This window comes from Solea senegalensis, linkage group LG10 (genome assembly GCF_019176455.1).
Source record: "Solea senegalensis isolate Sse05_10M linkage group LG10, IFAPA_SoseM_1, whole genome shotgun sequence".
Taxonomy (NCBI): Eukaryota; Metazoa; Chordata; class Actinopteri; order Pleuronectiformes; family Soleidae; genus Solea; species Solea senegalensis.
This window is the reverse complement of record NC_058030.1, coordinates 11,205,367-11,231,591: the sequence shown is the minus strand read 5'-3', so window position 1 is coordinate 11,231,591 and position 26,225 is coordinate 11,205,367. Positions and strand designations below refer to the sequence as shown.

General features: G+C 40.4%; 2 protein-coding genes across 2 annotated transcripts; both read left to right on the top strand.

The window, feature by feature from the left end:
- Window positions 1–435: 435 nt before the first annotated feature.
- LOC122776486 (FYVE, RhoGEF and PH domain-containing protein 6-like) lies at window positions 436–17,513 on the top strand. Its single transcript, XM_044037058.1, has 22 exons — window positions 436–674; window positions 3,744–4,027; window positions 5,122–7,165; window positions 8,536–8,704; window positions 8,819–8,880; window positions 9,138–9,168; window positions 11,864–12,015; window positions 12,908–13,064; window positions 13,210–13,297; window positions 13,727–13,777; window positions 13,889–13,947; window positions 14,027–14,098; window positions 14,458–14,526; window positions 14,844–14,927; window positions 15,005–15,084; window positions 15,215–15,317; window positions 15,398–15,544; window positions 15,926–16,031; window positions 16,152–16,246; window positions 16,338–16,472; window positions 16,584–16,723; window positions 16,809–17,513. Exons 2-22 carry the CDS (start codon window positions 4,018–4,020, stop codon window positions 16,843–16,845), a joined length of 3,891 nt encoding a protein of 1,296 aa, XP_043892993.1. The 5' UTR covers window positions 436–674; window positions 3,744–4,017; the 3' UTR covers window positions 16,846–17,513.
- Window positions 17,514–18,021: 508 nt separating this feature from the next.
- nr2c1 (nuclear receptor subfamily 2, group C, member 1) lies at window positions 18,022–25,456 on the top strand. The gene is made up of 13 exons (XM_044037060.1): window positions 18,022–19,570; window positions 19,722–19,955; window positions 20,107–20,185; window positions 20,268–20,447; window positions 20,679–20,829; window positions 21,787–21,883; window positions 22,075–22,259; window positions 23,089–23,242; window positions 23,382–23,503; window positions 23,590–23,732; window positions 23,983–24,120; window positions 24,275–24,380; window positions 24,533–25,456. The coding sequence occupies exons 1-13, from the start codon at window positions 19,499–19,501 to the stop codon at window positions 24,705–24,707; spliced, it is 1,836 nt and encodes a 611-aa protein (XP_043892995.1). The 5' UTR covers window positions 18,022–19,498; the 3' UTR covers window positions 24,708–25,456.
- Window positions 25,457–26,225: the final 769 nt, after the last annotated feature.

Below are 26,225 nucleotides of genomic sequence, written 5' to 3'. Positions count from 1 at the left end.
AAATTAGTTACTGATTACATTTGGACCTAAATGATTTCACTTCATTCAAACCTAAGGGTTGCACTGCGTGTTGCTTTAATCACATAATCAGTGCAGCTACTCTTCAACAGAAGCCAGTGATTAGTTTTTTAACAGTGATGGAGAGATACTGTTTAATGATCAGTTTCAGTGATGGAGCTCTGCAGTGCTTTAAACAGATGTATGTTGCATTATGTGAGCAATAATAATGTGGCATGTTTTTCCTTTTAACCTCATCTGTGTCACACAGACAGGACTCTCTCAAATTCATGACAAGATCAAACCAGAGAAAGATCGGCTTGTATCATTTAAACCTCGGACACATTTTATTGTGAAGAAAATGACATTTGTGGCAATTTTAAGAGTGTTAACGACAAACCTGCCAGGTGAGTTATTATTCTAGAGAGTCCAGAGGCGCAGTATGCCCATGTCCAGCAACCAGCATCATTCACCCCCTCCATCCTCCTCACAGTGTGCCCACAGCGAGCTGATCTGCTGGTGGAGGCAATGCAGTATCACACTGCAGGATCTGGAGTATGATGCCATTGTGATGGACTAATGTCCACAAAGTCAAACACATACTGGTGGTGTGTGACAGGTTTTGGTCTCCATGAGACCTACTGATCCTGACAAGATCCCAGAAAAGGTCCCTAAAGGTAACAAATGCAAACACACACACACACACAGGTTTGCACAGCTGTTCTTCGTGAAACACTTCATTGACTTCCATACATTTGGACAATCTAAAGCATTTTCCTTAACCTTAACCATAACTAGTGAATGTCATAAAGTCATCATCAATTCTGCCTCATTAGGACCAGGTGTTGGTCTCCATGAGGACTACTGGTCCTTCCAAGTTTAGTGTTCAATCATTCCAGAAAAGATCCTTCACACTCTCTGTTGTTTCGTCCTTCCACCTTTATTGGTTTATACATCAGGTTTATGTGGACGGAGCATTTCCTCTGCTCCAAAAAGTGAAACGCATGTCTATTTTACCAGCTGCTGTACATGTCACTGCAAGACGTAGCCTCCATAAAGCAAGCCCCTTGTCTCAAAGTATTATCCCGAGGCTACGAAATAAATAAATCCTCCTAAATGTGACACACTGGACCTTTAAAATGCAGAAATCTATACCTTTACTTTATGCATTTATTAATATGAGATATACAGTATATGCAGTATGTACTGTATATCACCAGCATCTCTGCTGCACTGCACTTATTTGTTGCATTAATGTAGTTAATATTCAGTCTATTCAGCAATGCATGTGTGCACATGTGCAGAATTTGCTTGATTCAGAGAGACACTTTGCAAGGACAGTGCAGCATTATACTGACAGAGGGAAGATGCCAGTGAGACACATCACAGAATCAGTTTCAGATTCTGGAAACTCAAATTCTATCATGTTTTTTTTTTGTTTGATTGATTCATTTCGCCTTGTGAGGGATGGGATGTCAGGAGGAATGTCTAACTGAGGATATGAGAACACCCTGCAGCTGCAGCAGTAGCAGCAGCAGCAGCAGCAGGAGGAGGAGGAGGAGGAGGAGGAGGGGGACACAATGCTGCCCCATCCTGCTCAGTCAACCTGCTGCAGGCTCTGCTCAGTGCATGTTCTCATGGCTGCCACTGGGAGGCAGTAGTGGTGCTTCTTTGAAGCAGAGGAGGTCGACAGTGTTTGAGGGGTCAGGGACTTCGGCAAGGCGCTGCACTCTCCAAACAGTGCAAAATAAATAGGGGACTGGGATAACACTGAATTACAAAAAAGAGCTCTAAATTCACAACAGTGACTGTGAGTTTTTTTCTTTCTTCCATAAACTCATCTTTTTTAACAAATGTAAGTCCATAAATGAAACAGACGTCACTGGTCTCGCGATCTGAAGCAGTGTTTTCACTTAAAAGGAACAGCCATCATCACGACTGACACCATACACATCTGTTGTGAAACATTGAACTATAAATGACCACATGACTGATATGACTTAAGACAATATCATCATGTGGCAATCCACTTCTCTGTAATCTAAATAAAAATGTACGGACTGTAGCTTTTTTTAAAAATATGACATTAAAAGTGTCACTGCGGTCATTTAATCTGGTTAGTATTGCACATGCACATCAGAGGAAGCTGTTGTTTTTTTGGTCACTGCTGATCAGTCAAGGACCTTCAAACACACATTTCCAAAAGCAAGGCAGACTACAGATAACAGGTCTTGACCTTCCACCAAGATCAGCATGCAAAAACTACACTACAATTTAACCAATCTAAATTTGATCATTACAAAGTTGTTTTTTTTTTTTATTATGATGATGAATTTGATTCTCTCTATATAACTGCAGTAGTGCAATGTGAAACCCTGCAGCCACAGATGCACACCATGCATCAGTTAAAACAGTAGTGGAAAAAAAAACAAGACCAATGAGATGTTAATGACTGACATACAGTTATAATATTACTTTTTTTTAAGGCATTTGATTGAATTATCTGCCACATGGTTTGTTCCAATATTAAAAGAAACACTGAAGATGCTGAGGCATCACATCAGCATTATAAAACAGATGCTGGTATCTGACTAGTGATTTAAAACTATAGGTAGGGATCTGATATGCCGATATATCGGGAGTGCTTGAGTGATATATATATATGCATTTTCCCTGCAGAGGTAGTTGCAGTGACACCATAAGTATAGCAAATATTGTGCTCTACTGGTGCCTCCATCAAGTGTGAACTGTGTGTGAGCAGCATAAGTCAAATAGTAAACAATGGATCTTGATCACAGTATCTGGGTATATAGGTTATGGCTCAAGGGGAAAAAAGGATTTTGGTGGAGATCCTGACACAAATGTTGCTTCAGGATTTAAAATGAAAAGTCTAACCTTGCGAGATAAAAGCGTGTACTACTACAGGAGTTTTAAAAACAAAAGATAAATCAAAACAGGTTCAAAAGAGGGCAAGTTCCAGAAGAAACTGTCCAGTTCCATTTAGAAAAAGCACCTTGGGACAGGCAGTGTTCTCATATTGTGCCTTGGATTATAATACCCACTGTTACAGAGGATCTGCCCACTCATTTACTAAACATCTAAAGTCATCATTCTCTCTTGTTTATATGTGCACTGCATCATAACTGCATTGTGTGTTTATCTATTTGTTGACAACTGATTTGCTGAGGGACTGAAGATGGAAATTAGCTTTCGCTCTAATATTGCATATTTACATGTATATGTTCAATAATGTGTGCTGTCCCATTATTATAAATAAATAAAAAATAAACAATTACTAACACTGTTGGAAAGTGATTTGTCATCATCAGCATAATTTAGTTTAACTGCTATATATTATATTTCATTGCTATTATCCATTAGCTTCCTGATAACCAGTACTGTTTCCTGTAAGAATGTAAGAAAGGCCAAACTGATGACGTGATCATAGCTGATCCCGCTGCTGCTGATGATGGCTGATTTTTTCTTTGAGTTTTACTTCCTTAACAAATATGACAGGCAGATCATCAGCTGGCCTCTGAGTCATAGAAATGTTCCTAAAATGAATAATGATGATTATGTGGAAAAATTATGATGAAAAACACGTCTAATTAAATAGGATTCTGATGTTTGTGAGTGCTGCTGATTACTCACCATCACAAGGATGCTCCGTCTCGTAAACGTTGCATCTAATACGGTTTAAATCAGTTTATTTGTGTATGCTTTCTCTTTTTTAATTGATCCCGCAGCTGCCTGGGCCTCCGGGGACCTCTAGTGGAGGATTAGTGAAAACAAACAGCTGACATGTGAAGCAACAGCAGGAGCAACAACAAGAGCAGCCAGTGCAGCTGCGCTGCGGATGAATGGTTCACTGAAGGATCACAAGTGTTCCTCGAGCGGACTCGAAGGACATGTCCAGTTTTTAACTCGTGTCTTGGCTTGAGACTGACTGCGACATAAATGGCGATTTGATGGCGCGTCACTGACACAACAACTCACGGAAAAGAAGCGCGAGGAGAGACGATGAACTCAGGTAAGTGTCTGGTAACTTTGTCGACACTCTCTCTCTCTCTCTGTGTGTTTTTTGACCCATTGTCAATCGGGTTGTCCTCCACACGAGGGTCGCTGGTGCCAATCCCAGCTCACCAGTCCATCACAGGGACTCCTGTAGTACCTTTGCTGGTGTATACTCTGACCTTGATAGGACCAGTTGTCCTCGTGGGGACCAAAGTCTGGTTTTAATGAGGCAGAACCCAATAATGTGTGTTGTGTAAATTAGGATTGAGATTAAAGTGAGGTTACGGTTGGTGTATGACATGAAGTGGCCATGGTTAAAGTTAAGGATGAGGTTTTGGTTAGGCTCAAATTAATGGAAGCCAGTGCTGTGTGCGTGTGTGTATGTGTGTGTGGGTGTGTCCAAGTATGAATCCAACTCCTACAAGTAAACAGTAGTGAAGCTCAGTAGTAGACTTTTACATTGAAGTTGAAACAGTTTAACAAGATCAACACGACAGACGTGCATTTATCTATGTTTGGACTGAGCAGCCAAGTGTCTAACTATCATGCTTTTAAAAACATTTACTTCATTTACACCTCATTGTGCTAAATGATATTAGATCATTTTTGTAGAATTGCCAAAGTGCTCAAAATAGCGAAATAAGCAATTTGCTGAAGGAGACAAAAAAACATCAACAACCCTTCCTGGCACTCCACCACAGAAGGTTTAGGGCAACAGTTCAGATAGATGACTGTTGCATCCCCTCCTCCCATCTTTCTCCCACTCCTCATCTCCCATCTGCTCCTCCTCCTCTGCTTGTTGACAAGGGCCTTCAGATGGATTACTGAGCTGCATGTGATATTTGAACCCCATGGAGACGTGGATTAATACTTAACTGTAGTTTTACACTAAGCTGTCACTAGGTTAGGATCAAAAAAGTTAAGGAGCAAATGCTTTTTGCTTTCAACATCCACCAGCCTGAAAATACAGCAAACATACCATCTGGATGACTATGTCAGATTAGAAATTATAGCCATAAGCATTTAGCTACTTTTGTATTGCTGATGCAGCTTCACTAAGGCTCTGATTATTATTCAAAATCTCTAATTATTTAATTTTTCTCTCCTAAGGCATGCACAAGCCACCTTTGGCCCCCAAACCAAAACTGGTGCAGTCCCACAGGCCTGGATTTTCTCCCTCGACCACCAGAAGAGAAGGTCTTTCCCTCCCCTCTCCTGGCACACAGAGAAGAGTTAAACCAGTACTGGCCCCCAAACCATGTCTCTCTAAACTTACTGCTACGGTGCAATCCAAAGCTCTCACTTCAAAGAGCCTTCATCAAACATCTGTAACAGAAGACCCTCAGACCATTGGTCTGCTGAACTCCCAAAATGGATTACAGCAAGAAAACAAAAAGCCAAATTGGGATTATATTATTCCCATTTGCTTGTGCAGCAGGGAAAACTGTCAGTGCGTCAGGAACACATCTTTAGTCATAAACAAAGTGGAGAAAGAGCTGAAAATATCGCACAAGGGCAAACATGAAGATGGCAGAAGGATTCTCCATGGACCTTCAGGTGCAGTGGGTAACAAAGAAAGAACAGACACTGCTAACCTCCATGTGATCGATAATTCTCCACAAAATGCTCGTCTTCAGCCTCCCTCTACCAATACCAACCTCAGTAAGCATGAGCCTCTACAAGAGATGCTTAATTTGGACAAAAATCCAAATACAGACATCAGTGCCTCCAGTCCTGTAGTGAACATTAGGCAGCCTCTCCCTCACAGAACATGGAGCGATGAGGCAAATGGTAATGTCATACCTCAGAGTTCATTTGGGCACGGACCAAAGGAAGATGCTATTTGTTCAGTGCCCCAACCCAAACCAGCCCATACAAAACCTGTCCCCCTGCCACGGAAACCCAGGACATCTGTTCTTGCTCTTCAGGAAAAGGTGGAGAAGGCGGAGGAAGAGATTATATGCCAGGAAGGGAGGGACGTTAACGTCAGAGAGGTGAAGGTGCCATCAGAGGGGAAGGACAGCTCTTCCCTATCTGTTAGTGTACCTGTTAAAAAAAACAGTCAGCCAATTGTTCTGTCTGTGAGGAAAGCATGTGCTCCACCGGCTCCTCCACCCCAGAAGAAGGCTTTTCTCTCTGCACCTGAGCAAGTGCCAACTGAGGCACTGGCAAAGGATGTGGAGGAGGAAGATCTGGGTTGGGACAGCAGTATCTATCAGATGGAGATATCAGTTGATGAGGAGGACAAAGAGCTGGAGAAGGCAATGGAGGAAAACGAAGATCAGGGGGGAGTCTACACCAACCTTATACAGAGTCCTTCGTGCAGTTTGCCTGATCAACTGGAGATCTATCAGCCTCCTGCCATCACTATGGCAGCAGAGAATGGGGCAGTCAAGATGCGTCCAAAGAAGCCTCAGAGACATTCCAGCCCAATGGCATGCATGCAGAAGGATTCCTTTCAGGAGAAGGAAATGGAGAAATCAGGAGATAATGAGAGAGGACGGATGCTTCCCAGTCCAGATTGTGTTTTGAAGGAGAGAGCAAAGAGGGAGCTGCCTTTGCCTCCACGCGAGAAAGTAAACAACAACAACCACCTAACAGCTGGAATCATCAAGCCTCCACGGTCCAGCCTGGGCAAACCGAGAGCCAAGTCTTTCTCTGGTGCAGACCTCATCAGCTCTAACAGACAGAGAAAGAACTCTTTCCAGAAACTGATGGACTTAAAGCTCTCAGTGAAGATGCTGCCCAAGCTTATTGCTAAAGGAAGCAAGAGCGCAGACTCCTCTGCGAGCGATCACGAACAAAGTGTTGACAATCAAAAAGATGTGCTTCACACTCTCCCAGAGTATCTCAGGGGTGAACGCAAATTCTCCTGCCCTCTAATTGGAGTAGAGCAAAGCGTGGATGGAGAAGAATTTTGTCCTGGAATAGACCAAGATGTTTACTATGAAAACATCCGTCACTATGAGGAGATACCGGTTTACATGAACGCTAACGTCGGAGAGGCAGAGGTGTCTCCTCAGGCCGCCCTCTCACAGCCTACAGCCTGGCACAATGAAATGTACAACGATGACGGCATTTACGAGGAGCAGGAGCCGTATATGCCCTTTGAGAAAAGCACTAGAATTCAGCTCTGTCAGACACCAACACAGAGGTACTTTTATTTCTGTCTCTAGATCACACCCTTCACTTACCCATGAGTTACTGTGAGGTGATTATTTTATTATTTTCTGAAACCATACAGGAAAAAACCTGAGGTTTGTTATTAACCATTTATCTTTCAAGAAATCAGGTTATGACAAAGTGTGACTGCATGTCATTTGTAAATTGAGAGGCACGTCATGCTTGTAATCGGATCACCTAAGCTGCATGTTAATGCAAGGTATGAACATGGCCATTGTCTTCCTGTCTGGTGAGTTTGACAAGTCTGCAAAGACTGCTGCTGATGAATTGCGGGTTGACCTAAAAACACTCTTTAAATATATACCACAGACAATAAGTAATTATCAGATGGAGAAGCTTTGAAAAGGTCTTTGCATCAACAGCTTTTTTTTTTAATCTAAGGCTGAGCGTGCACTTAAAATATAAAGGGTTATTTCATCTGCTAACACTTCAGGTTTAGAGGTTTTTGCAGTAACAGTAGCTGGTGGCACAATAAAATGTTATATCCAGGTTAACGGGCCCTCAAAACAAACCTGTTTTGGTGCTAAATTGCCTCAGTGAAACTTCCAGTATGTTAGTTCTTTGTGGTGTTTGTAACGAGAGGTGTGTTACGAATGCCCACTAAGCAGAAGTCAGTTGGAAAAGTAGAACATGTTGAACACGTGTTGAGCAGCACAGTCTCACTTTAAATACAGGAGCTATTGAAAGACCATCACTGTATGTTTTCTGCTCGGCCATAGTCAGTTTTTTTGTTCCTTAAACAATTTTCTTTCGTGTTGTTTTCACGTTCGCTGTTTCCTTATCAGGTTTTAGCTGCAGTGTTAATTTAACAAAGCGTGTGATGATTGCGATAAGTGGTGGTGAGTCAGATTTGGTATTTGCTTCAGTTGGACTTGAGCCAAACCACTGCTCTGTGACTGGACACACGCATCTGGGCCAGTGTCGTACTCTGTGACAGTGGTGATGATTATCACTAAATGTTTTTTCCGGCTCCATCATGTGCCTGTGTTCCTGTGTGTTCTTTGTTTATGACTCCCTCTTGGTCTTAGCAGGAAATACTGCAAGACTGACAAAAACCACAAAACCCCTCCACAGATGATATGCTGACATAGATGTTGGTTTTTTTTTAATTATTTCTTCACCTTCTCTTTCCTCTTTTCTCTAAATAACGACTACACTTTCTTGGAGCCTTCATTTTTATACTGAAAATGTGCCATTTGAAAGACAAATGGTGAGCCACGTGCTGCATTCAGTGTTTCTGCAGCTGTGTTGTTTTGTGTGTTCATGACACCTGCACAGTTTGTTCATATGCTCTGACAGCTGCCTCTTCTTTATTGATTCACTTGTTGGCTGTTTTAACAGGAGCTCCGCCAGTGAGGAAATGGCACCAATGGGCGATGAACCCACAGATGACGATGACTATGAGGAGGATGATTTCGAGGCAAACACCTCTTTCTCAGAAGAGGAGGATGAGAATGATAGCAGCTCCATTTCAAGTAAAGGAGATGCTGAGCAGCCAGAGGAGAATCTGGTGAGAAGGGCTGAGTGTGTCATGGTGCATGTAATTCCCTTACTGTATCTGCTGTGAGTGGTGTGCTATTACATTTTATTTTGTGATGTGTTTTTATACCATTTTCAAATGCAGGGTGCACAGAAGAAGAGCAAGATTCATCACATTGCCACAGAAATCATGAGCTCTGAGAATGTGTAAGAGTCTTTACTACTCCTCTTTACTATACTTAATACTTACTGGTATTAAGCCATGTTAGTTTAGGTTTTATTTGCTGTGTTTTTTTGATTTGAGGTGTTTCTGAGGAGCCAGAAACACCTCAAATGAGAAGAAAACCACAGATATTCAAGTGAAAAAAACTACTTTTCCTTGTACTGTAATAAATAATTATACCTTATTGCTTTATTTAACATCCACACATTATTCAATCTTTCCCACTTGTTTGCTTTTCTAGGTTTGTTGATGTCCTGAAGCTGCTTCATGTTGTAAGAGCATCCACACATCACCCACACATCACCCACACATCACCCACACATCACCCACACATCACCCACACATCACCCACACATCACCCTCTATTATTTCCTCCACACAAAAACAGATCTCACGTTTGTTGAGATAAGAGCAGAAATTGGTGTTGCTCTGTATATATTTTATTTTGTGCTGGTCTACCGTGACAGTCCACATTCTCCATATGTGTTTCATTTTGCAAACTAGTGGGGCACACCCCATTCAGGATAAGACTGTTTGCAGTCCCAATTCCCCTCAGTCTTGTCCTCACAGTCCACATTCCTCATGGTTTTCCCCCCTAATTTCAGTGGCAGCTTGAGCTAAGAGTAACACCACACCTAAGAGTCATGTTGTCTCTCTCTGTGGTTCTTAGCTTGACACAAAATGATACAAAACAAAAAAGGCAGTGTATAAAAATAAGGGGCTTCATAAGGAGGTTCATCATGACTCGCGTCGCAGCCACAGTGGCGAGCTACACTCACTAAAACTTGAACAAAATGCTGCACTTTAGTGTGTATGATAATGTGGTCACACTTTAAGTAGCTCTTATGCTGAAAACCAGGGTTGCCAAATGTTGCATACAATCAGTATTAGTTCCTTATTCGAAAGATAAATGACGTGTTCCGTATTGAACAGATAAGGAACGTACTTTGTTCCTTTTTTTTTTTCGTTATTCAAGTTATTCAACCATGACATAAACGAGGGGAAAATAAAGTCCTCCTCCTGCTGTCAGACTGTGTCATTTATTACTATCCCACAGAAAATCGACACTTTTAATTGTGGTCCAATTCACTGTGTCCTGTGTATCGTAGCAACAGAGACGCGGTGGGATGTAAAGGTAAAAATGACGACAGGAGGATACTGACTGTTCAGTATTGCAAAAATATAACATTTTTAAATTTGATAGAAAGTTACATACATACAAATACTATTGTAAAAGAGAAACTGAATATTTTACTCAACTGTGTACGTGTGTTGTGTGTTGTGTGTGGGGGTAGCAGTATCAGCTATGATGTGTGTGTAAAGTGCAATATGTAAACAGTATAACTGTTCCTTATTTTCTTATCAGGAAGTTGGCAACCCTACTGACAATGCTAACACAGTGAGGGAGTGCATATGATTGTGTTATATGTGCTATGATATGACCACAGATATAGTATAGCAATCAAGACACAGTACCTCTTCTGTTAAAAGGAGTGCGAGATAGCTTTATCTAAGTTTCTGGTCTTGAACCTAAGTTTAAGGACAAATCCTTATGAAGAAGAATATACTCTACGTAATAAATTGAACACTAATTGGCCACCCAGTGGTTGTCAGGCCATAACTGAGTGCCAAACTCATGGTGGCCAAGTCATCATTGTCAGGGCAATAGGTGGAAAATGATGGGACCCATAATGTCTAGAAAACTTTTAATCAGTCTGATCCAGTCAGGACCAAAGTCAACCAAATGTATACCAGTAAATACAAATAGGTGAATGAATAGATGAATAAACATTTTAAATGATCTATTCAACGTATGTAAATCACAATGTTGACACAGAGTTTTTATACTTAAATATGGATTATTATATGGATTATTAAGCAGACAAGCAAACAAACGCAGGCAGGCACAATTTGTTTGTTACACACAGTTGACTGACACATCTTCATCACTCAGTAGGAGCAATGTGTTTGCAGTATTTTTGTCAATTCAAGGTTATGGCCCTTCTCTCGACAGGATGAATGCAGAAATTTGAGCAGATGTGGAGAGACTGAGGTCATGAAAGAAAAATGTAGTAGGACTGAGTCATGGGTGATGGGCCAGACAGGAAGTTGTTGTGTCTCTGTAGGTGAATGAAGTCCAGTAATGAGCAACAGTCATACCAAGAATGTGGAGATGACTAATTGTTTGTTCATTCATCTTAAACAGGCAACTGGCCATCTTTGGCAGAGCAACACGTTAATAGAAACTACATTTGTGGATTAAGAATTTGCAAGAAGCTTCACCACATTTATTTTTACCGGGTCCAACCTGTCATGTCGAAAATGATCTGCTGTTAATAATGAATAATAATTATGTACATCACATGCCAACATCTGCATTGATGCATCTCCATTTCCGGTATTATGTAAAATATTAAACAAAAATAGAACTAATTAAACAAAAATCACTACTACGACTGAGGGCCCCGTCACTACATCAGGGGTGGATAATATAGCCAAAGGGGCCCTATGAAGACATCGCATAATAACCACTGTTATTTGGCTCATGGGCCCCTTTCAGATTGAAGGAGTGAATAACAGAACACGTATATGATTTAAGTGCCCTATTAAGCTATATTACATAATATAAGCAGTGCTATGTGGCTTCAGGGCCCCATTAAAATATGGTGCTCTGGACCCAGTAATCCATCCTTGCTTATAATTGTGTCCACATAAAGTGCCAAGCCTCTCCACGTCATCAGAAAAGGTGCAGAAATGGCACCCTCAGGCTCTCTTCCGTGCTTCTTCATATCAGTCCTGTTTCTGGAGCTTATCTAATGTCTCTTGTTCCTTTCATGACCATGTGAAATGATTTGCCCGAGAATTAGTTTTCAAGTGCTGTAGTTTTTTTAAATGTTTCTTGGACGATGAATCAGTCTTACCGTTCCCCAGTATGTTCACTTGTCTGCTTTTCTTGTCTAATAAAAGGACTTCCGTGAGGCGGTGTCCAAAGCATCGCGTCAGAATGGGAAGCCTGTCATAGAGGAGCGTCTCCTCAGCCAGATCCTGTATTACCTCCCACAACTCTACGAACTCAACCAAGACCTGCTGAGAGAGCTGAGGCAGAGATTGGCCAAATGGTACGACATCATCTCCAACAAGTGCTTTTCAGATTTGTGATCATTACCACTGATGCAAAGTGTCCCAAAATCTCTGTCTCCATACATTTGTGTAAAATCTTAAAGCACCGTAAAACTCAGCTATTTGCATTTCGTAACGGATTAAAAATATCTAGTTCAGAGTTTAAAGGTCCAGTTTGTAACAGGTTTCAGAAGCAGAAACGAAATATATTACCCATAAGTATGTTTGTATGTGTATAATCACTTTAAAATCTAAATTATTTGGTTTTCATAGCTAGAATAATTATTTTATTTGTACTTTAGGCAAGAGCCATGGTTTAAGCAGGCCACCATCTTGTGCCGCCACCTTTCTACAGTTTCCCAAACAGACAAACCAACCAGGGCTAGTGTTTCACATTCTGAAGTAGAAGCTTACTCCATGAAGAGAAGAAGAGTGACATTCTTTCTGGTATGGGAAGTCCACTGTGGTCCCCTGGTGTGCTTGGAAAAGACAGAAATCCAGTCTTTTCCAGTCAGTCCAGACATGTAACTTTTTCTTACACACTGGACCGTGTGGATGTTATTAACAACATTCCAGCTGTCATCAAGTTCTTATAAAAATGTTGCCATTACAGTATTTGTCACTTTACACCTTGTAAACAACATTCATGTCAACTTACACCAACATGGAGTTGCCTGACACAAAACAAAACGGATGCTTCACAGCAGCTTAAGACTGTCAGTGTAACTAAACACACACTCAACCGTACCAAGTCTGTCTGTTTACTTGCACAACAGTTAGACTAGAGTTGCCAGTATGAGCATGACAAGTACATTTTTGGGGGGAATCACACATTCTGTACGAGGTGTCACAGCATCTACTTCTTCCCAATTTCCTTCATTCCATGTACAGGGATGAGAAAGCGCAGCTCGCAGACATTTTCCTGAAGAAAGGGCCTTATCTAAAGATGTACTCCACATACATCCGTGAGTTTGACAAGAATGTGGCTCTACTGGATGAGCAGAGTAAGAGGAACCTGGCATTTGGAGCTGTAGTACGTGAATTTGAGGTAACAATGCTTGTTTGACTAGTTATTGTTTGTGTCTTGGGGAGGGGTGTGTCTCTTGGTTTATGCATGTGCACAGGAAGTGCAGGTGTGTTTGTATCTGAAAACTGTGTCATTTACATTTGTCGTGTTTGGTTATGTGTTCAAGGCCACTCCACGCTGTGCTGGCTTGGCTATAAAGCATTACCTGCTCAAACCTATTCAGAGGATTCCCCAGTATCAGCTGCTGCTCACAGGTACTTCCTAGGAAACATCAGTTTGATTATTCTTTAATCATAGTACGTATGACATCTGCTGCATTGCATATTTGCCCGAGCTTGTTATGTGTCATTGTAGGCATTATGCTGCCCCCTAGTGTACAGAAAAACAAAAACACTTTGAAGTTCTGTCCTGCTCCTTCAGTCCTCGTATAATAAGATCTTTGAGATTTAAATCCGATTTGGTGACATAACACAAGCTTTAACATGAGTGCTGGACTTAGGTCATCATGGGTCTAATGCATCAGACGTGATTGTTCAGTGCCAGAATGTTAAGAATGTCACTGGCGTCACCCTTTGATAATTACGTTACGTAAGAACCTGGAGAACCTTTTCATACAGGATTTTCATCTCAGATTATGTCTCAGGAATTTACTACACAGTTGTTTGTTTGTAAATTTGTTTCAGACTATCTGAAAAACCTGTCTGAGGACTCGGATGATTACAAGGATACGCAAGGTAAAACAAAAACCCTGTCACACGTGTGTACTTTAGAATGTGACGGTGTCAGTGGGGATAAAACATTGCTTATCTTATGTGTGTGTGTGTGTGTGTGTTTTATCTTCACAGCTGCTCTTGCATTAGTAAAAGAGGTAGCCAATCATGCCAATGACATCATGAAACAAGGGGTGAGAAAATGAAAATTTGACACTTGGATCAAATGTTCCAAACTGGTGACTGAGCTTAACTTTTCCTTTTAAATCTAAGGATAATTTCCAGAAATTGATCCAGGTGCAGTGCAGTCTGAATGGACATCATGAGATAGTCCAGCCTGGGCGGGTAAGAAAATTAGAGTTATTGCTACTATGAAAATGTGTGAATGTAAGTTTCCTCATATGTCCAGGAATAGTAGATTTTTAAATAAAGAATTGGAGTCTGACACTTGTCAGTTCACTCTTTGAGAACAGGGTCTTCAAAGTCCTGTTTGAAACTCAAAATGATGTTTGTGATAGATATTACCACGTCATTCATTAATGTTAAAGTTAGCTAATAAAATAATGATGTAAAACATGTCACATTTAGTAATGGTTATCATGATGGGAATGGGAAACCAAACTTTTTAACATTCAGGTAACAGCCATGTGTCTCACTGAATAAAACATGATTTAATGTCTTACTGTGACGTGTTTGTGCTCCAGGTCTTCCTGAAAGAGGGTGTTCTGATGAAGCTGTCGAGGAAGGTCATGCAACCCAGAATGTTCTTCCTGGTAAAGCACACACTGACAATATCTTTTCCTTTGTTCACTTCCTGCTTTTGAAATATGATTAAGAGTGTGACGTGTGTTCAGTCTGCACATGTAGGTCCTAAGAGATGCTCTAGCCTTGTGCAAATTTAGTGGTGGTTTTCTTTTATACATCCATTGGTTGATGCATCCATGTATATTTATTTATTGTACTGTAATGATCCTAAGGAAGTTGTAGACTAGAAACTTTTTCGATTGTCTTGCAAGTTAAGGGGCAAATTAAACCAAAAGAACAACGCAATATCAATAACGGAACAAAATGCTTGTCGTTTCTCCTGTAGTTCAACGACATGCTGCTGTACACCACTCCTGTTCAGTCAGGCCAGTACAAGCTGAAGAACATGTTGTGTCTGGCAGGGATGAAGGTGAGAACTTGTCATTTACTTACACTTTTCATCGAAATAAGAGCTGGTATCACTGCTCACAATAAAAATGGTTACAGGTAAGCAAACCAAGTCAAGAGGCCTATCAGAATGAGTTGAACATTGAGAGTGTGGAGCGCTCCTTCATTCTCTCTGCCAGGTAATTATCAGAAATGAAAGCCACATGATTGATATCTAATTGATATCCACATAATATCTTTTTCATAGTTCATGTGTTTTCCTTGGTGAGTAAAGGCCTGCCAGTTACACCTTGTTTTCTTGTATCACAGTTCAGCCACAGAACGGGATGAATGGTTAGTGGCCATCTCCACCGCAATCGGTGACTACACCAGGAAGAAGATCACTTTTATAAATGGCAAACCTTCAGAAGAGGTAAATCACCCTACTACTACAGGGATGTTTGGGTTATTAGAACTGCTAGTCTTTATAACTCACATAACTCACATATCCAGGTAGACCTGACGGACAGTGGTGATGGTGCTCCTTTGGGATCCAAAGCCCCAATATGGATCCCTGACCCACGGACCACAATGTGTATGATCTGCACCTGTGAGTTCTCCATAGCATGGAGGAGACACCACTGTCGTGCATGTGGCAAGGTAAGGTGGCAAAATGTGACCTAGCAGCATATTTAAAGCTCATGAAATAACACGTCATATCTTGCTTGGTTCAACTGCACATCCGATTTAGCTCCTGCTGGCTTTCTGACTGTCTCACAGTGGGACTTAATATACTGATTTAATATACATACAGTACTATACAATAAACACAATTGGCCTTTCACCCTTCTAATGGTAGAAGGGTGAAAGGCAGAGTACAGTTGGACAGGTCACCAGTGCATCACAGGGCCACATAGAGACAAACAACCATCCACTCTCACACTCACTCCTACGGTCAATTTAGAGTGTCCAATATGCCTCATCCATTCCATTTTAATTAGTGAAAAGGTTGTTTATATTATACTCTTATCATCCTATCAGGTGGTGTGCCAGTCCTGTTCCTCCAAAAAACACCACCTCGAATACCTAAAGAACCAGTTAGCACGAGTATGTGACCAATGTTACGTTGTTCTTCAGCAGCAGAAAAGTAAGAGCGACTACTTTCAAGCGTTGCAATTATAATGTTACAATGATAACAAACTCTCATCCTCACATATTAATGTCTGTGTATTAAACTGCATGTTTTGATCATCATTTCGTTCGTCAGGTCAAAGGTCCCCGTTTTCAGTGGTGTCCCCTGGAAGCAGAGGCGCCTTTGGTTTTACTCGGAAGCATAAGAAGATACCTGCAGCTCTCAAAGAGGTGGTGGCCCACACTTTTTCAGTTCACTTTAGGATGTGTTGTTGTTTATAACAGCTGTGCATCTCATCACGTGGCTTCATACTTGTTTCAGGTGACGGCAAACACAGACAATTCCTCAATCAGTGGGTATCTCCATCTCCTCCGGTCCAAGGGCAATAAGAAGCAGGGGAAGAGGCTGTGGTTCGTCATCAAAAACAAAGTCTTGTACATGTATGCTGCAAGTGAGGTAAAGTCCCTACATAATCACAAAAAAGCCCATTGTCATGATGTAATTGGACTGATGGGAATGAATTCCATATCCATTTTACATTTGTATTTTAATTGTGTCTTCATGCAGGATGTCGCAGCCTTGGAGAGTCAGCCCTTGTTAGGATTTGTGTTGAAAGAAGATTCATCTCAGAAGTTACAATTTAAGCTCTACCACAAAAACACACTTTACTACAGTTTTAAAGCTGATGACATACAGACAGCTCAGAGGTACAGTATATAGAGGGATGATCAACTCTGTATTTCATATGAAAAACCCAGATAATGTCACTAAACATATTTTTTTGTTTTATAGATGGATCAGCTCATTCGGTGAAGCCACTGTATTGTAATATCATCAAACTGTGTGCAAAGTTATTAAACATCATTTCTTTTATTAACCATGTTTTACCTCAGTGCTGCTGTGTATATTAGATGTAAATAAAGTAAATACAAGGTATTTAATTGTTTTAAACATTTATTGTAGTGACATTTACATTGTTTTTACAGCAATCATGTGAAGGTGGAAATCAAGCATTTTTTAAAATATTAAAATAATTATTTTACATCAGGAAAATTATTCAAGTTATTTTCAATATTTTAGATCTGATATTTCACCTTTTAATTTAATTGTATAGTAACCTGCTTGGATTGTACACATTTGTCAATAAAAGCCCCCACCAACATATTTTTTATGATAAATACACATATTTTGTTCAGAGGTTGAAACAAAAATTGCATTTTTTTTAATGTTGTTTATGAACAAGTTAGTTAATTCACACATTGCACACTCTGCATGCTTGAATAAGAAACACACACTTTGTATTGTTGATTATTAACCGTTTGGACATTCAACTGTACTTTTTGAACCAAAATGTGTTTTGCAAATGGCTGTTTGTACATTATATATCCTGACACACTCCAGCATCTGTAAATAGAGAAGAGTGTAAATTAATGTTATTAAACTTTCCTAAATCTTGATTTTATTGTTCTGCCACTAATAAATGGTTATTTCACAGTACTTCTGTTGTACTCAGCTTACAATGTACTAAGTATTAAAGTAAATATTGTATATGTTTTACATTGGCCAATGAGAAAATAATAATTGACATATTTCAAGTACTGCTGATCATATTCTTTGATACAAAATCACATCCATTTCTGGTTACTGTTGCAGAGAAATTGTCAGTTCTATAGAATTAAGTTTGGTTGGCAGTCAAGTCTTTACAATAAACATTTCTGATGTGACACTGTCAAAATAAGTTGTTCAGTAACAAATGGGAAACTGTAAAGGATGTTTGAATCCACAAGAAAACTGTAATACAACATTAAGCATTCCAGCTTTTGCAATATAGCAAAGATGACATTTTGAAAGAAAACATTGCTTTACCGATCAGTTGTTGGAAATTGATAAAACATATTTAAATATCAATGTTTAGATTCGGTGTATTATGAGCTTGAGTTAAATGAATTGTTAACTAGTGTTTACACAAAACGGCGCGGGCTGTGAACAGCGGCTTCCACTGGAACTGCGCGTGTGCGAAGTCGTAAAAATCATGAAAAAAAGGTCACGAACTCTGACCCTCCCACTAACACCAGCAAACAGATAAAATATTAATTTATTGAAAGCAATACATTATCCAGTATAAGTTCCTCGAAGGGTAAGACATATTTATTCTCGTAGAGGCATGAGGGGTTCGTGAAGGAGACACGAGTGGCTGATAGCATAAGAAGGAAGGGAGTGTTCAGTGGGTCTGCAACAAGGAAGCTGCCATTAGCTACCAGCTAGCAAGGGCTAATTGTCGTTCGGTACAGACATTAAATTCGGCAAGTATGTAATAATGTTGACATTTTAACGCAGCTTCACTGTCGCACATTTAGCGCTCGTATTGGCTGTTCGGTGTCGTAAAGATAGCGGTGTTAGAACGCATGCTAGGTAGCCACTAAGCTTGTCAGTGCTACCTGATACTAGCTGCAATGCTAACGTTGCTAACCAGATTTCACAAACTTAAACAATCACATCGGTGAAGGCGCGACGTCTGCGCGTTGGAGTGTCAAAACGTCAACGATGTAGCTTTAACGCGACAAGAAAATTACATATTACAGTATGAGATTGCATGCAACGTTATCTTTGTTGTGAAAGCCTCCGTGAACGCTACTACTCAACACCACGGGCCTGAATCCTAGCATTGTTTAACCCTTCAATGTTGACCTTTCACCCACAGGAAAAGAAATACCTTTACCTTCCGTATCGATTTTAAATAGCAGACTGACAGGAGCTCGTTTGTGTCACTGCTGCAGCTTTACCGCTTCCCTGAAGTCTACTTTCAGTGATTTTAATGTGTTTTAAATGTGCTGTTTCGCGCTAGCGCCGGTTAGCTCGGTTAGCACAGGCCACAAACTAACGTGTCACGCAATGTTATGTATAGTGTACAGTTTATCTGTTAATTTATTACTATGGTTCTCATAAGAGTACCCACATGTGCCGTTTTTTCTCTATATGTGGGGCCAATTACGAAAGTGTGCTGAGTCTGATTTTGCACAGTAACAAAATGATCGCATTTACGGTTGCATTACAACCAAAATATAACTTAAACCTTGTGATTCCCTGTTCCAGTAGCGAGGAGCATTATCGCGCGCAGGCATTGCAGTTCACTGGCAGCATCAACGCCTCTGAACTGAAGTAATTCTCAGAGTATCATTATACACATCTCGTACTCTGCGAGATAGATTTCTTGTAGTTTGCCCACATCTATATAGTGTACAATGATATGATGCTTAAAACAAAAATTCCTTCACGGCATCAGCACATGTACTAAACCTGTGTGCAAGGATGTTTGCTTGAACATACAACTTGCAGCACTGCATGGACATCAAGCTTGAGTTGTTAGATTTTTGCCATGATAACAAAGTCAACATATGACTGACTCTCTCTCTCTAAAGGTGTGTGACCCTCATGGGGCACTGATGTGAAGAGCAGTGCCAGAAGGTGTGTGAAACATCAGAATGGATGGACAGACTCAAAGGATTCAGCTCGTGTCAGCAGACAACAACATGGCCTTAGGACATAGAATCCAGGTGATGCATCACCATAATAATAATGATAATTTGCAGCAAGGGTGTGTACTGCTGGAGATTTCCCTGCTTTATTCTTACATAGTCAGTGTTTGCATTTCCAGCCAGCACTCCCTCATATTTTGATGTTTAATTTTTTTTTATTTATTAACAGATTGTAACAGATCAGCAGACTGGACAGAAGATCCAGATTGTCACTGCACTTGAGCCATCTTCCCCTGGAAAGCAGCAGTTTATTCTTGCAAATGCCGAGTATTCTCCTGGTGGGAAGGTTATTGTGGCCAAGCAGGAGGGCTCACCCAACAAGGTCATCCTATCTGCCCCAGATGGTTCTGGGGTTAACCAGCTGCTGTTTGCCTCTCCTGAACTGGCTGGGCAGCAGATTCAGGTACTGCTAGAGGATATTTGTGACTTCCTCCAGTTAGTTTCAATTAAGTGTCCTGAAAGGTCACATGACTGGAGAATAGTCCTGTTTAGTCGGTCTAAACTTAATCCTGTGTTTGCTGTATTAAATTATTTCACTGTCTCTGTTTTTTCAGTTTGTGACTGAGGGCTCAGACCAGTCGATTGTGAAGCCAGTTGTGGAGTACTGCGTTGTCTGTGGAGATAAGGCCTCAGGTATGGAAGTTTGCTTTATTGCTACAATTTTTCAGTGATATATGATGCAGTAATTATCAATGTTTACTCTTTTCTCTTTCAGGGCGTCATTATGGTGCAGTCAGCTGTGAGGGGTGTAAGGGCTTCTTCAAGCGCAGCATTAGGAAAAACCTAGTGTACACATGCAGGGGATCTGGAGAATGTGCCATCAACAAGCTTCACCGAAATCGGTGCCAGTACTGTCGACTGCAGCGCTGCATATCTCTGGGCATGAAACAAGATTGTGAGAGACTGAAATGTTTAATATAGTTCTCCTTTTTCTTCTAATAATTTCTGACAGGCTATACACCTGAGGTGCAATACTGCCCTCCACAGGAAAAACATTTTCTGTCCCTTCTCGTCCTCTCTTCTTCTCAGTCTCATCCTCTTTTCATCATCTCCTCTCCTGTGAATATGTTTTTTGAAAACTGCCATAGATCATAATATCTTTGATGTCTTTGTTTTTTTGATTTAGCTGTGCAGTGTGAGAGGAAGCCAATGGAGGTGGCCACCAGAGAGAAATCAGTCAACTGTGCTGCTTCCACCGAGAAGATCTACATCCGGAAGAACCTCTGTAGCCCACTGGCTGCCACACCCACTTTTGTATCGGACAAAGAAACTGCCAGGTACATTATGTTGTTCCTTAAATTAACATGGTGTGATGCACTACAGTCTCAGTGTAGTCTGAAATTATAGCATAGAAAAAAAGGACCTTGTTACCTTGTGTTCTTCAATCAAAAAAATTATCCAAGCTCTTTTATTCATTTAGCAGCTGAACAGACTCTTACCTTTTTTTCTACAACCGAAACAAAACACTATTTGGAAACTGTTCCCACATATTTGTTGAAATAGCAGGTGGCTGTGCTTTCATCATCTGTCCTTGTTTACCTCAGACCAGCGTCATGAAGTTTCAGGGACTGTGTTTCTCTTGTATTATGTCACGCCACCATCTAGTTATTTTTGTCTAATGCCTTTGGACATTATTTTGCTGAAGGTCAGGGTGAACCTTTCACCAACCAGTAGGTTTTCTTTTTTGTATTGGCCGTCTCCATTCAGGTAGTGATGTACAGTACTAAACCATATATATAATATTTAAAGCTAAATTTGCATCAGTTGTCAAGAAACTGTTGTTTCTATTGTTGCAAAATTGTAACCAAAATAGCGTTTTTTTTAATATCTAAAAAAATGTCCCTTGATTTTTTTCCCCACACTTTTTTTTATACCTTATACCATTTGAATAAAACTGAGCCAACAACTAAACAAATTTAAGTACCCCAATTCACCAGATTGGATACACATTGCACAGTCTTATGCGACATAATAATAACACTCACTGTATGTATTAAATTGCATCATCTTTCCGCTTGTTTATTCCTCTTTACATGATGGAGAGACCTTTTGAAAAGAGTCTCTTATATTTAGCAGCATCATTTTGAATCGTGTCAGCTCCAACTATGGCCTTAATGGCAGTAGAGCTGAATCAGCACCTCTTTGATGTTGTCATGTTTTATTATTGTTAGCTTAAGAACATATCCAGTCATAATTATAATGCATGATCTGTAATGTCAAATCTTGAACTGCAGGTCTACAAGTTTGCTGGAGTCGAGCATGTTGCTTAACATCCAACAACCTTTCTCCAAGATGGAAAACACCATCTTCATCCCAACGTCCCCCGAAAAGGTAAGACTGATCCATTCAAAGTATATGCTCATATTATTTTATCCATACATTTGAACGCCATAGTAAGAAAGATGCCTGTGTAGTTATTATGTGTGTGAATTTGTGGAAACAGTGGAGTGTTGAGCACTGTCCGTTGTGCTTACATTTTATTTTTGAAGCATTGTAACTAATGACATTGCTCTCCTGAGCAGGACGACCCATCTCACGGTGACCTTGGTACGCTGGCAAACGTAGTGACTTCTCTCGCCCACCTCAATAAAGCCAGGGAGGCAAATGATGGCGGAAATGATCTGATGGGAGATGAAACACTTAGCAATGGCGACAGCTCGATGACAGACATCCAAGGAGATGAGCAAACTGCAAGTGAAATCACCCGGTGAGGAAGATGTTGTTATGAATCAAGTGATGTTAATATGGACCAGTGGTTTATAAACAAGTATATAAGTGGAGTGGAGAGCGACAGGAGCACTGGAAAGAAGCTCTAGGGCAGTCTTTAGTTTTCTGTTTTTCTCAAAGCTTTTTAATATAATTACGTGCAGGGCCATGTGGTTTCTGACTCTCTTACGCTGACGCTTTTAGAGACTTGATTAGAGTTAACCGCAGTCGATCAAAATATATCCTCTTGGATTATGTCTGGGAGTGATGTAGGGATGCTCCAATACCATTTTGTTTTCTGAGTGAGTACAAGTACGATAACTTAAATACTGAGTACCTACTACTTAATAAGACCATTCCAGACCTGAAACAAATTGTTTTTGCCTCACTTTTACTGTGAACATAATATAACATTAGAAACTATTGCCACTGTTTAAACATTTACAGTCCCCTTTTAAATTATAGTAAGAGGTAGAGTCTGCTCTTTTTTTTTCACCATTGCTTATCTTCAGATAGATAGATAGATAGATACTTTATTCATCTCACAGAGAAATTCACAAATTCAAACGATTTCCAAACTACTGACATTGCGACACATCCACTTAATCGCAGCACACCTGCTCAGCTCGGATGTATCGGATGTAGTAGTTTACGAACACAAATACGAGTACATGAGGGCAGCATTACATTAAATACTTATCGTATTGGTTTGTCCCCCGTGTGATGCTTTGAGTTGTCACATGTATTTCCTGTTCAATTTATAAATCAAGGTGAAGATATTTTTTTTTTTAGTGATTTTTCTTTTATTATTTTCACATTTCTTGTGTCAGAGCTTTTGACACCCTGGCTAAAGTGCTGCACCCTGGGGATGGATCCGCAGCAGACTCCCTGGAGGCCACAATGCAGCTGATGTCAGGGGACCAGTCAGGTCCTGTGGTGGAGTTGGAAGGACCTCTGCTCTCTGACAGCCACATCCCTTTCAAGGTAAAAGCACAGCTACTGACATTCACCCCCAGGGAGAAATCCAGCTGAGACAGAAAAATTCTGATTTTTACCAGGTGAGATTGTAGGCTCAAAGTTGATTTCATGTCTTCTTCCTCTGTTCTGCAATTTGTTCGTACAGCTCATCATGCCGTTGCCTGTGCCAGAGTACCTCAACGTTAATTACATCTGTGAGTCTGCTTCCCGCTTACTTTTCCTCTCTATGCATTGGGCACGCTCCATACCAGCCTTTCAAACCCTTGGGTAAGTTTTTTTCTTTTTCTTTGTCTTATAAACGCATTGATAAAAATAATTGTGAAATGACAGATTAATCTTGTTTTATTCTGCAGAGGAGAGGACAATGACATCAACTTAATGAAGGCCTGCTGGAATGAACTTTTTGCCCTGGGTCTGGCACAGTGTTCCAACATTATGAATGTTGGTACAATCTTAGCTGCCATTGTCAGCCATCTGCAGACCAGCTTACAGGAAGGTACAAGAGCTCTGCTATTTTCTTCCTGCAAAATTTATCTGTGTGTTTATTTTCAAAAGCTCAAACTGTGTGTAGTGCACTGTGGTGCTGAGGAGAAAGCGATGATTTCTTGCAAATATGAAGCATAATTTTAATCAACGGATATTTTTGAATGTCATGTCAATTTTCTGTTGCACAGTTTGTCTTCAGTTTAGCACACGCTGTTCTGATACTTGGCCTCTTACATTCTTTTTTTCCTTTTTCTTTCCAGACAAGCTGTCCCCAGATCGAGTAAAGCTAGTCATGGAGCACATTTGGAGGATGCAGGAGTTCTGTAACAGCATGTCCATACTCTCCCCAGATTCTTATGAATATGCCTACCTCAAAGCCATTGTTCTCTTCAGTCCAGGTTCGTAGATAATGGGCCATTGTGTATATAATGAAAATTGTGTCTTTAGGAAGTTCTTCTGTTTTGGATTAGGACAGATTCCTACACCTGTCGGATGTGTTAGAGATGAACAGATGTTCAAAGACTTCTCTCTGGCTGTGCATTTTGTTACTAGATCACCCAGGCATAAATAACACCCCGCAGATTGAGAGGTTTCAGGAGAAGGCGTACATGGAGCTGCAGGATTATGTAACCAGGACCTACCCAGAAGACTCCTATCGGTGAGTTGTTCACCTTTTTACTACACAAGGCGATGATGCAAGACAGAATTACACTATATTAAAGAGATGAGATATGGAATGATGCCCTTGAAATATCTGTTACATACTGTATGTTTAAATGACACGTCTCCTTTCCGCCCTATTACTCTCAGGTTATCCAAGCTGTTGCTGCGTCTTCCTGCCCTCAGGCTGATAAGTGCAGCTGTCACAGAGGAGCTGTTTTTTGCCGGGCTCATCGGCAATGTGCAGATTGACAGCATTATCCCTTACATCCTCAAAATGGAGTCCACTGATTATAATAGCCAGGCAGTCTCTGGTGGCGTTTGACACTCTGTGCTGTTTGCGATATCAACATTGGACTGTGAAAACTCAACAGCCAACCAATCAGAGCGCTTCACAAGACTGGTCATTGAGCAGTCATAACAAACTGTATTTATGACACAACATCCTGTGTTTATTTTTTCCTTCATTTTTACCTTGCGCCGACCTCTGGCTCCTCAGTAAGCAGTCGGTAGAGCTCAGCTCACAAAGAGGACAAATTGAAACCAGTAGAAAGTGAGACCGCCAACATCTGCCCTTTCAGGAATGAACCTTTGAAAACTGCACCATAGATTGTGCTTTTTATTGTACATAGTATTTTATGCTTCATGGTCTCCAAGCTTTTCCTTTTCTGCAGATCATATTTGTACTTTGAAGGAATCTGAATGCTTTGTTTTTCACTGCTTTCATACATGACCATGCTTTTTTTTTCCAGTAAGTATGAGGAAACAATACTTGTTACAATGTGAAATTCATTGTGAGATATTACTATTGCTGAAGGTTATAACCTTTATTTTGTATATGTTTGCCAATCGAATGGATAAGGAAGCAGCACTCTCCAACTGTTCGACATGGATATCGATTTATGTGGAACTGAAATATGAAATGTGTATATAGATTTGTATATAGACTGCACCAAGAAGGCTTTAATGGGCAGCACTTGGTAATAACTTGGATTCAATCTTTTGGACAAATCAAATATTGAATGTGAACAGTAAACAGTCAAGTTATTTGACAATAAAAACATCTTTCAGTCATGATTACCTGTTATTTGAACAACCAATATGTTTGTGTTATTCTCGCATGGATCGAGTCTGCATTCAGCTGCATATGCAGTCATTTTAGCACCTGTTTGCATTATAACAGACTGTGTCAATGGAGTGTAGAGAGTTATCTGTAGCACTGTATGGTTTTATTGTGTGTTTTTAGGTGGAACTCTTAGTCAAAAGTATTGCAGTTTCCATGTGTCCGTAAAAAAAAATCATCTATACAGTAGCAATGATAAATTACAGAACACTCTGCACAAACTTGGAGCTGAGTAATCTTTGATAAACATTCTGTACAACAAATAATCAACAAATAATCCACGTTGACCTCAAGTCATCCAAAGTCTTCTTTCAAGAGATAAGTGATCTTGTAGTGATTGTTTGTTGGATAAGATGACATGATAACACTCACCGAAGTCTGGCAAACAGGTCTTCTACCCTGACGAGTGGGTTTACAAGCAGTTTTTTGTACATAAATGATAAATGTTTTACTCCACAGCACAGCAGCACTTTTATTCTATCGCTCATCTATCATAATCATTTGTGATCCACCGGGAACACCAACTTGCGGTTTAGTATCTTGCCATTGGACACGTTTGCATGTAGTGGGATTGGGGATCAAACCACAACCCCCTGGTCAAAGGACTCGCTCTACCACTCAGTCACAGCTGCTCAAAAAGGTCTAAAGGTCTTAAGGGTAACATTTAAAAGGGGTGTATTGGCTGAAATTGAAGTGATTAATTCTTAAAACAATTGTTTG